The sequence below is a fragment of the Chelonia mydas genome, chromosome 4 (genome assembly GCF_015237465.2).
Source record: "Chelonia mydas isolate rCheMyd1 chromosome 4, rCheMyd1.pri.v2, whole genome shotgun sequence".
NCBI lineage: Eukaryota > Metazoa > Chordata > Testudines > Cheloniidae > Chelonia > Chelonia mydas.
This window is the reverse complement of record NC_057852.1, coordinates 29,070,092-29,082,535: the sequence shown is the minus strand read 5'-3', so window position 1 is coordinate 29,082,535 and position 12,444 is coordinate 29,070,092. Positions and strand designations below refer to the sequence as shown.

Genomic DNA, 12,444 nt, shown 5'->3' with positions numbered 1-12,444 from the left:
TCTTAAACTTGAACCTGAAGGATGGAGCCATGAAAAATTATAATCAGAGAGAAACTGGGCCTGGCATATACATTTTCCAGAAAGTGTCTCTATTACATAAATCTGTCCTTTTACACATTCTTACTACTTGGCTGGGAAACACCTGTCAGGAAACAACAGATGGTAGGAAATAATAAAAGGAGACAAACTGCCTCCTTTTAAAAAGGGGGCTTTTTTTTTTGGTATCCCTGGTCAGAGGTATTGTGCAGAATGTTACTAGATTGTGTAACTCCTACACGCCTTTCTGTGATTACCATATTGAAAGAGAAATCATCACTTTTGTCACTGAATTTCAAATCTGCCTTGTTTTGCAGTACATGGTTTTTGTTTTTTTTTAATTGTTCCTGGAACATGGGTGCTGAAAATTTACATTGGGCTATTAACTCTCAAGGGGAACATTTTGTACTTTTCTCGTGATTAGAGTATTCCCATGTGGGGAGAAATTATAACCCTAATGGTCCAAAGACAAGTGCATGTGAATACACTCTGTCTAGTTAGGAGTCTGATATTTAAGACACAGACTCCAGAATGATGAGGGATGGTGGAGGAAGCTACTAAATCTTCCTTTGTTGCCTGAAGTCCTGGTTTTCAAAAAGGCTGCAAGCCTGACACCTAGTGAATGCATGAGGAGTAACCAATGTAACAAGATTCAAGAGAAATCAATAGCTTCAGCTGTACTGATGGAGGAGAGGCTAAGAGAAGAGATTAATTTGTTTGATATTTATATGTTTAAAGTTACGCAAGTGGAATGTGGTTGGTAAAATAATTTTCTCCACTTTTTGCAGGTATTATTTTGCCAGTTGTGATTGCCTTAATCGTAATAACCCTTTCTATATTCATTCTGGTGGCTTTGTACAGAATGTGCCAGAGGACAGCCCCAGGTATTTGTTCAACATTTTTCTGCAGCCAGGAAGTCTTCGATATATTATTAAAGGAACGCTGCAAATGTTTGTATTAAAATCTGACCTATCATACAAATGTTGTATTCAGATAGATAACTGTGCTGATTTTAAAATATTTAGTCAAAAAAGGAATTAACACTTCTTTATTAAGATCACCATGGGGTATATGTAGGGGAGGAAACAACACCTGTTGTAGAACACACAAATCCAATATGTTTAATGCTACCTCTTCTTTAGCAGTTACCTAACAAACAGCTGGGCTGACACTGTCAATGAGTATAGTCTGCAGAGAAAAATTGCTTGGAAAAGCAAAGGGCAAAATAAGTTGCATCTGTTGTTAAAATCAGCTGTGTTCATTTTAGCTCTGTTGAAAACACAAGGGGAAAAAATCAATTTTTCCTTGTTTTGGAGAGACCCCATGTTTATATTTTTCCTTGTCCACATAAAATCCAAGGGAAAACAGTATTTTCATCAATAAAGCAGTGATTTGCACAGAGCAGTCTGCCACCGTTTCCAATATTGCCCATAACATATTGAGGCTCACAGGGGGAAATAACGTTACTACATTAATTTTGCCAAATATATTGAACTTAGTGGGCTAGAGGCAAATGCAGTGCGGTACTAAGTAGGAGACACAAATGTGAATCCATAATGTGGTCTCTCTGCTTTCAAGCTGACAAGAGCTGGGAGCTCTGTGCAGGGATTTAGCTGTGAAATTCCTGGGGGCTGGAAATGTGAAGTCATAACAAGGCCTTGAAGCTACAGGCCAAGGTAAATAGCATGTTGTAATAAATTTTGCAAATGACAATGCAACCGCAAAAACAGAGAAGGGAAATGATTCCTTGCCTGGAAAATTATTGAATCTTCATTGCCAAGGAGTGAAGATTTTAGGTGGAGAGAATTTCTCTGGCTTTCCCCCTGCAAATAAACTCAATCAAAGCAAATTTATTTTAAAATTGTAATGAATATTTGTGGATATCTTTTGAAGTATTTGCCTAGCTCTAGCTCACTACCTAAACATCACACTCTTACAACCGGTGCTGTAGAAATATATCTAATTTAATTCCCCACCCACAGGACAAGAATAAAGAATGTGGAATACACAGCATGCATAATACATTATTTGGGTGTGTTCACTTCTTGTCTAGAAGGCTAGAGACTGTAACATGGGAACTTTGGAGTGTTTACAGATATGTAAAGGAAGGGAAAACTTTTTTATCTCAAATCACACCATGATGATACTGTCATCACATTGTACTCTGATTTTCTTTATTGATGCAATGCCATGAAATTAGGATCAATGTAAAAACAATGATGCATGAGAAGCCCCAAACAAAAAATTCAGGCCTCCAGCTGTCCTTGGTGTGTGGGGTCAGTGGGAGTTCCAAACGTGGCATGGCTGCAAAATTAAGCTTGCAAGATCTGGAACAAACCCATGAAAACTGGGATTATTCCATGATGGGCAGTGACTTTAATTTGGACAATCTATATAGGAAAAACCATACAGCAGTTCCCTTTAGCTTCATGGTCTTGGAGCAAGGACTTGTTGTGTGACCTCTTGTGAGTCATTTAATCCTTGTTCCTGAGTTTCGGTAAAAATGATAATTATACTTATCCACCTTTATAAATCATGTTGACCCTGCATGATAAGTGCAAGTTATCATTCCTGTTTGTTTATTGTTTTATTAATATTTGCTGCAGAGCTACAAAATCTCAAAATAGGTTTATGCTAGTCATGGCTGTGTTTGAGCCTGTTATTTAGCCCACATCTAGGCAATCAGAATAACATAAATTTGTTTCCTCTTCCAGAGAGACAAGAGAATGGAACTGAACAGTAAGTTAAACTATGCCCCTGCATTTCTTTAAGCCTAGTCGTGTGGCTCTTATGAAAGCAGCAATTTCTGCATGTTCTTAATTTTCTCCATTGAAATATAATAAACTGTTTAACACCCATAAAAATAGCAAAAAGAGGGAAACACCATTTGAGAGTACATATTTCAGGGCACAGTTGAGCCTCTTTGCTTTTTTCTGTCCATTTCCTCTTTGTTTCCTTTTCTTTCCCCTCTCCCTTCTTTTTTCTTGTTTCTCTTTTATTGGTTTTTATTTTATTTTATTTTATTTTTTTGCTCTCCTCCCCATTCGCTAACTCACTAATTCACTTCAATTCAATTAGACTGCATTGGTACAATGAGCTGTACATGTGTTGTCACAGAGTAAAATTGAGACAGATCCATCAGGCTATATGCTTCTCGGGATGGCTGGAGGGTCCGTTGCTGACTCAGTGGGGCTCAGACATGTATTCATGAAGCTGAACTGTGTTTTGAGTGAAGAAACACAAAGCTTTGGCTGGCGAGCTGCTTCTTGAACTTATAGCTCTGTATGTCGGAGCTGCTTCTGTGGCCAGGTGTATTAGAGACATTGCAGGAGCAGAAAAGGAAGCTTCCCATCTTTCATCCCACAGCAGCTTCTCCCATTAGCCCCCTCCTCTGCACACCCACTTCAAGAAATGTTGGTTTAGGCCCTACAATCAGAGTGATGCAAGAAGACCTCTGAACCCATGCAAAGCCCTACTGAAATCAGTGGGGATTCCCAACATGACAGATTCCACCAGGATGGATCCTGTTACAGGATCATACCCTTAGTACTTTCTGCACTGACAAATATGCAGAAGTCTGATGCTAACTGTCTGTTTAAATGTCTCCCAACTAAAACAGAGCCCCAACAGATAAAGAGGGTGTCAAACTTCTTTCTGTAAAGACAACTTCTCCTGAGACTGGTAAGTGGATGCTTTTCTTTGACCGTAGAGGCTGGGGAGAAGAAGAGTTTGGATGTCGATTGATTTTTACACTGCCCCTGCCCCCCAAAGAATCACAAAATGATTCCTTAGTAGCGTCCAAATAGTGACTTGAAGTAAATGCAGACTCTGTCTTTAATGAAAGTTGGGGGGAAATTACTCTTGTCTGAGGAGATTAAAGCTATGTTTATAGCCCAAACCTAGAAACAATCATAATGACAATTAGTATTATGAATTTGCTCCATGCTAGGAGCAAGTTCAGTATTCCCCTGGAATAGCCATTTCCTGTGAGCAGAATTCCGACTGACCCAATAGTGTGGACAGAAGGTATTTTCACCTGTCAGGACGCCACATATGGAATAAGGACCCAAAATGCAAGTACTCAAGGACAACGGTTGCAGAACAGCTGCCCCACTCAATAAACAGTGGTCTGCAATATTTGCAGCTTAAGCAATGCAGCATTGAGAAGCTGACTTCACTGATTCTCGTTGTCTCAGCTGAGAGAAATGCCAAATGGACGTAAAAGATCTGATCTAAAGCTCATTGAAGTCAATGGGAGTCTCTTCAATAGGCTTTAGATCAGACCTAAACATCATAGTGAAAATAAGTGTTTTTTTCAAAATTTGTTCAAATTTAATTTATGAAACATGATTTTTAAAGTTTTTGCTGTCCCTTTAAACACCAGTCATTAACAAGAGCCCAAATCAAGGAAACGTAGTAAGTCTGGATAATTGATTCTTGTGACTTCACAAGAACACTTCTTTTATTTATTTATTTATTTATTTATTTATTTATGTGGGACACTTGCATTCTTACGTAGAACAGGGTGAACTATTAACAACATATATGACAAATAATCCCCTTTTTCTGTTGGCAAATTATCTGCGAACAGACTTTAATTAAAAAGAAAAGGAGTACTTGTGGCACCTTAGAGACTAACCAGTTTATTTGAGCATGAGCTTTCGTGAGCTACAGCTCACTTCATCGGATGCATAGCATATCGTGGAAACTGCAGAAGACATTATATACACACAGAGACCATGAAACAAAACTTCCTCCCACCTCACTCCCCCGCTGGCAACAGCTTATCTAAAGTGATCCTCAAGTAGAGCCATTTCCAGCACAAATCCAGGTTTTCTCACCCTTCCCCCCCCCCCCCCCCCCCCCCACACACACATACAAACTCACTCTCCTGCTGGCAACAGCCCATCCCCCTTTGAAACCCCTCTTTATAATGCGCATGATAATCAAGGTGGGTCACCTCCAGCACTAATCCAGGTTTTCTCACCCCCCCCCACACACCCCCCTTTTTTTTTTCCCAAAAACCACACACACAAACTCATTCTCCTGCTGGCAACAGCTCATCTTACAATGTGCACAGCAATAATCCAAGTTTAACCAGAACGTCTTGGGGGGGGGTTTGCAGGAAAAAAACAAGGGGAGACAGGCTACCTTGCATAATGACTTAGCCACTCCCAGTCTCTATTCAAGCCCAAATTAATAGTATCCAATTTGCAAATGAATTCCAATTCAGCAGTTTCTCGCTGGAGTCTGGATTTGAAGTTTTTGCATCCAGCTACCTTCGAGACACCACTGACTTCCTGAGGAAACTACAATCCATTGGTGATCTTCCTGATAACACCATCCTGGCCACTATGGATGTAGAAGCCCTCTACACCAACATTCCACACAAAGATGGACTACAAGCCATCAAGAACACTATCCCCGATAATGTCACGGCTAACCTGGTGGCTGAACTTTGTGACTTTGTCCTTACCCATAACTATTTTACATTTGGGGACAATGTATACCTTCAGATCAGCGGCACTGCTATGGGTACCCGCATGGCCCCACAGTATGCCAACATTTTTATGGCTGATTTAGAACAACGCTTCCTCAGCTCTCGTCCCCTAACGCCCCTACTTTACTTGCGCTATATTGATGACATCTTCATCATCTGGACCCATGGAAAAGAAGCCCTTGAGGAATTCCACCATGATTTCAACAATTTCCATCCCACCATCAACCTCAGCCTGGTCCAGTCCACACAAGAGATCCACTTCCTGGACACTACAGTGCTAATAAACGATGGTCACATCAACACCACCCTATACCGGAAACCTACTGACCGCTATTCCTACCTACATGCCTCCAGCTTTCACCCTGACCACACCACACGATCCATCGTCTACAGCCAAGCTCTGCGATACAACCGCATTTGCTCCAACCCCTCAGACAGAGACAAACACCTACAAGATCTCTATCAAGCATTCTTACAACTACAATACCCACCTGCGGAAGTGAAGAAACAGATTGATAGAGCCAGAAGAGTTCCCAGAAGTCACCTACTACAGGACAGGCCTAACAAAGAAAATAACAGAACGCCACTAGCTGTCACCTTCAGCCCCCAACTAAAACCCCTCCAACGCATTATTAAGGATCTACAACCTATCCTGAAGGATGACCCAACACTCTCACAAATCTTGGGAGAAAGGCCAGTCCTTGCCTACAGACAGCCCCCCAACCTGAAGCAAATACTCACCAACAACCACATACCACACAACAGAACCACTAGCCCAGGAACCTATCCTTGCAACAAAGCCCGTTGCCAACTGTGCCCACATATCTATTCAGGGGACACCATCACAGGGCCTAACAACATCAGCCACACTATCAGAGGCTCGTTCACCTGCACATCCACCAATGTGATATATGCCATCATGTGCCAGCAATGCCCCTCTGCCATGTACATTGGTCAAACTGGACAGTCTCTACGTAAAAGAATAAATGGACACAAATCAGATGTCAAGAATTATAACATTCATAAACCAGTCGGAGAACACTTCAATCTCTCTGGTCACGCAATCACAGACATGAGGGTCGCTATCTTAAAGCAAAAAAACTTCAAATCCAGACTCCAGCGAGAAACTGCTGAATTGGAATTCATTTGCAAATTGGATACTATTAATTTGGGCTTGAATAGAGACTGGGAGGGACTTAGTCATTATGCAAGGTAGCCTGTCTCCCCTTGTTTTTTTCCTGCAAAACCCCCCCCAAGACGTTCTGGTTAAACTTGGATTATTGCTGTGCACATTGTAAGATGAGCTGTTGCCAGCAGGAGAATGAGTTTGTGTGTGTGGTTTTTGGGAAAAAAAAAAAAAAAGGGTGGGGGGGGGTGGGGGGGGGTGAGAAAACCTGGATTAGTGCTGGAGGTGACCCACCTTGATTATCATGCGCATTATAAAGAGGGGTTTCAAAGGGGGATGGGCTGTTGCCAGCAGGAGAGTGAGTTTGTATGTGTGTGTGGGGGGGGGGGGAAGGGTGAGAAAACCTGGATTTGTGCTGGAAATGGCTCTACTTGAGGATCACTTTAGATAAGCTGTTGCCAGCGGGGGAGTGAGGTGGGAGGAAGTTTTGTTTCATGGTCTCTGTGTGTATATAATGTCTTCTGCAGTTTCCACGATATGCTATGCATCCGATGAAGTGAGCTGTAGCTCACGAAAGCTCATGCTCAAATAAACTGGTTAGTCTCTAAGGTGCCACAAGTACTCCTTTTCTTTTTACGAATACAGACTAACACGGCTGTTACTCTGAAACCAGACTTTAATTATTTACAGATTTGTTCATTATTCACAACTCTTCAGCAAATGGTTGCTTGAAAACTACTTGCTAACGTACTTCTAGTATTTGCTGTTTATAATCTACTGTTCAAGTTATGTACGGTCAGCTGTTTCTACTCTGTGTATAACTCCCATCCCCACAAAGACCTTGGCTTTTAAGATGACCCAGGAAACGTTTCCAGGAGCGTAATCATGTGTGACCCATTATGCAGATATTTTTGTGAACAAAACTTGGCTGATTATTAGTATTTGCAGAAAGCAAATAAAGGGAGTTGCAAATACTGTCTCCAAAATTCCTGCTTTTGGTTTGAATTAATGTTTGCAATTACTTTTTGCAGTATGCGCCCAGCTCTGCTTCTATCACTCAACAGTCTCTTTTGTTACAACATACTGCTCTCATTACACATTTACATTACAAATTACTCTGTTGTGTGCTAACTTGATGTTGTTTATTGTAAATTATTTACATCTTAAAATCTGGAGGAAACAGAGGATATATATAATGTTTGTGAAAGGAATTAAACCTTCCTCATTTTAAGCATAATAAAATAATGTCCCTACAGGACTGAAGGTGGAACTAGGAGCTGCAAGAAAAAGCTGTGAAATGTAGAAGGACTGAGATAGTGATGTTTAGATCAAGACTCAGACCGTGCTAATCTGAATCCCAGTTACTGCACCAAAAAAGCAAAACCTCTCTTGAGAACAACTGTCCTCATGAGATTTCAGATTTCACTCCCTCCCCATCCCAATACAGGACCCTTCCTGACCTACATAGGCCCTTCCCCACCGCAGCTCTAGGCACTCGCCATCAGAAATCTGCAGGGAAAGAGTTCCTCAAGTCTCCACCCTTCTTCTTCCTCTTCCTGGAGTCTTTAATGGGTCCTGGTTGACTGCTTCCCCGCAGTGGCAGTTTCAAGGGGCTGCTACATAGCTGCAGTGCCCTCCCCTCAAAATCCTATGTGATCTTCTGGGGCCTGGTACCACCTCTTACATATGGCAGCAAGGAGTGGCATGGTCTGCGGTCTACTGGCTGCACTGCAAATCCCGCCACTCCCGTTGGCCTGCCTTGGAAGCTGTTGCAGTCAAAGAGATCAGGCTCCAAATGCTTTGTCTGGCTGGAGCAGTACCCATTTATCCTAGGTAGGATGCAGAGCCACGCTCCTTCACTCTCTAACTGACCCTGGCCTGCTGTTGCAAGACAAATGGAATCCAGGTCTTAGAAAACACGAAATTGAATTCCAGGGTTTGCTTGGGGTTTTTAAAATGTATTGTTTGGAAACTGAGATCATAGGTGTATTTTAAGGGGGGTTGGAGGGGTGTGTGTGTTTGTAAAATTGCAGTATTTCTTTAAAAGGCTGCATAAAGCTTCTGGTAGGTACTAGATTTCTTGGACACCTACAGGACCTGATGCTTCCCTCTCACCAATTTTAACACTGGAGTAACTCCGTTGATTTCAGTGGGTTACTCCTGTTTTGAATCAGTGTCAATGAGAAGAGAATCAGGTGCCCTGTGTTTTACAAGATGGGGCCTGAGGTCTTTTTAATCAGCTTCTAGATCACAGGTTGGCTATCTGAACACCTTCTGTGGAGAGAATGCTTAATATTTTCTTTTACTGAGGTATGCTGTACGTTTGCTATATTTGGAAGATATGAGTCATAACCACTTAGGGAACATGAATTTTCCCCCTGGTTAATGCTATTCTTATTTAATACACCTAACTCTTTTGCTGTGAAATTCTACATTTTAATAAATGTCGAAATTAAACACATATCCACAGGTATAAAGGCCATTTTTCTTCCAAGTTTCCTAAAATGATTAAATTATTTTTTTTAAATCCGAAAAAGGACCCATTCATATTACAAACCTTATGAAAATACTTCTTACTCACACAAGTCCTAGTCACCTCAAGGTATCTATTCATGTAAGTAAGATTTACTCACTTGAATATAGGTTGCAGATTTGGGCCCAAAGACAGTCATTTCATAATAGCACAAATACACAGAAACGTATGGCGTGTCAGACTAATTTAGGGAGTATACTAAAAAACAATTACATTGTGAAAAAGTTATTCTGGAGCAATGTAAATTGTCGCAGTGCACCTGTATCCCCCCTCCATGATCCAGCAGTGGCACCCACGGTTATGCTCCCAGCTCCTCAGCCATCAACTCTCTTGAGAAGAGACCCACATCTTTCTCCCTGGTGATGAAGTGTTTTACCAGGCTGCCTAAATGGCCTGCGTCTGAATTTTGCTTTCTCCTCATAGGCTATAAACAGTGTAATTGTCCACAGTTATAGGTTACCACATAGTTCTTTTTAAGCATGTAAATTCATGTGAGAGCATCACAGAGAAAACGTATTAAAACCCAATAAAAGAACGTACACACATGCTAATAGGTTTACCAGAGATCACCCCTCAGCTCCAACAATGGCTCTGGCAAGTGATCCATCTTTTGAAATCCACCAAGGGGTTTTCCTGTGGTTAAAAGTTCATAACAGCTGCTGGCTCAGAACAATCACCTCCATGAATCTGAGAGTCACCCCTTTGTATAGCTTAGGCCTTTGATCTTTAGATACCAGGAATAGGTAATCAGCAGACAAAGGTGCCCTCCTCAGGGTGTAGTTTGCAAAGGCTGAGTTTTTGCATAATAGCGCACACCACCCTCTAGAGATTTCCTGGGAAACGCACTTAACTTTGTCCCAAAATTCATTCTTGTCTGGCACATTGTTTTAAATAGTCCTTTGAAGCTCATAATCCTTCCCAGTGTTTACATTGGCCACATCTCCCCCCAGAGGAATTACATACAAACCCACAATAGCACATCAACTTTGCATTTATAATACAATGGTCTCCATAACTATTTAAGCTTAATTTAATAAGATCTCCCAAAGATATTGCAGGAAATTGCCATATCTGTCATATAAACTTTTATATGCATTCCTTTTTTTTAAACTAGATTCAGGAAAAGCAACTCAATTAAAGAGGAAAGCATAGTATAAGCAGCTTCATATTCATAAACAGTGTTGAAAGGACGTCACTTTGGCTGCCATTGACTCTATTACTATTTTATTTATTATTTATTTATTGTGGTGCATATGTAATCTGCAAAAAGTTGAGAGTCTTAATCCAGGAAAGCAGCTAAGAATGTACATGTGTGAGTAGTTCTATCAAAGTCAATGGAGCTATTCAGTTTGTTAGTTAAACACACGCTTAAATGTTTTCCTGGATCTTAATCAGCTCTCAGTGGTTTTAGATGTGTCTTGCCCTCAAGGTGTATATTCAACCAATGGTAATGCTTCTCTTGTTTCACTGATTGGGTATGTTGTCACTCAATATTCCATGGAGGTGGAGTGCTTTGGGAAGTTTACATGAATGGCTAATCTTGAGCTTGTATTTGAGGTAAGCTTTGTCAATAAGCACAGTTGGTATTTTTGGATTTATCCACACAATTTGGTGATGAGGAAGGAACAATTACTTTTTAGAAAAGCAAATGAAAGTACAAGGAAACATTCTGCCTTGACATGCAACCCTGGAAACTCACTGTCTTCAATGGAGTTGCATGGGATGTGTGTCAAGGCAGAATTTTGCATCTGGTCTTTGGCAATAGAGACCAAAGGAGACTGGCCTATTTCAGCAGTGCATTTGGATCATACTTTAAAGAAGTAATGAAGAATTTTAGAACATATGGAGGGATATCTACAATAATGCTGAAGAACTGCAGAAAATGTCTTCCAATCAAGGAGCAGGCCCAAACACATTTGTTCTGCCAATGTGGACCTTATGACATTAGGAAAACCACATAAAACTAAGTTTAGTGTTCTCATTATTTTGGAAACAAATAAGAAAAATGTGTGTGCTGAAGGATATATGTCTATAAGGTTTGGATTTCATGTGAGAGTTTAATAATACATTAGAACATCTGAGAAGTGAGATAAAGCTTAAGTGCACCCTGTGGTGAAAATCTGACATGGACAAGAACTTTGGATACTGTATATAATTTGGAAAGCCTTACATGGACCATGCAGAGAAATAACTGTGCCACTCCAGACTGGCTATGTGGCATGCCAAGGGCTCTGCTTGCTAGTAACAAGAAGTCATCACATACTGTAGCGTGCATCAGAACAATCAGCCAGGAAAATGGGTGAATATATGACCTTACATTGGGTTTTCCTGTTCTAGGACTGAGCATCCACCATGGAGTTGCATATATGACATTTCAGCTTTAGGCATGTATGTCTCCGGAGAATGCGTAATAATGCAGGATTTTCTATGACAAGTGAGAGACAAGTACAATCATCATCCAGATATAGTTGTCTAACATCTTAAAAACCCCAATATGACAACCTACCTACCTCCTTTTATAGTGGGAGCTGGGTTCTCATATACTTCATTGTAGACTGTGTATTTATTAACCTCCATAAAAGGCAACTGAAAGAAGTGGATCACAGATCAGTAAAAAGCCCTGAGGCATAGTATTTGGAGTGAGGATGTCCCATAAATATGAACTGCACATGGTAGAACTGTACTGATTACATAGATAATGGATCATAAATCATCACTTTGGAACCAAGGCTGGAGTAGCTGCACTAGCAGCTGTCTAACTCTAGCAATGGTCTTTGGTTTTATCGCACCAGTATGATATTTAATATAAAGTCTCCTGAGAATGTGGCAATGTAGAAGTTATTGCAAAGTTGCCTAGAGAAATCCAGACACCTGAATGTAATCTAATATACCAGGTGTCGTTCCTTCCAAAATAACCTGTGCTGCAGGGAGAGAGTACAGGGTAGGGTATATGACAGATAGGATTTTGGTCATGGGGAAGGTAAAGAAAGTAATCAGCCCTGCAATGAATTTGCTGGAAGTAAATAAAAAGTATGCCAGAACTGATTTGGATCAGATATTAGCTTGTCATTTCAGAATGCTGAGTGGCCTGCAGAGTCCAAAGTGGGCCACGGTAATATCTGCATGGGAAATTCCAAACATTTCCATTGTGATAGAAATGGAAATTGTAAGAGTTTTTATTGAACAAAACCAGCAAAAACAAGGCAAATGTATGGGTAGTCGACATGGTAGTCTGTACATGGCCCAGAC

The 12,444-nt window shown here is 40.8% G+C and overlaps 1 protein-coding gene across 7 annotated transcripts in view; it reads left to right on the top strand.

Annotated features, from left to right (window-relative positions):
- EMCN (endomucin) overlaps window positions 1-12,444 on the top strand; it is an 87,188-nt gene that overhangs the window by 56,208 nt on the left and 18,536 nt on the right. For 6 of the 7 annotated variants that reach the window (XR_006290435.1, XR_006290434.1, XR_006290433.1 and 3 more), the window contains 3 exons: window positions 825-920; window positions 2,751-2,775; window positions 3,656-3,717. Coding sequence is in view for 3 of the 7 variants with exons in the window: in XM_043545514.1 (XP_043401449.1) it covers window positions 825-920; window positions 2,751-2,775; window positions 3,656-3,717 (183 nt within the window). In the remaining 4 variants the exon portion in view is untranslated. Of the gene's footprint in view, window positions 1-824; window positions 921-2,750; window positions 2,776-3,655; window positions 3,718-7,352; window positions 7,628-12,444 lie in introns of those variants that run through there. The other variant, XM_043545513.1, reaches the window with a different exon arrangement.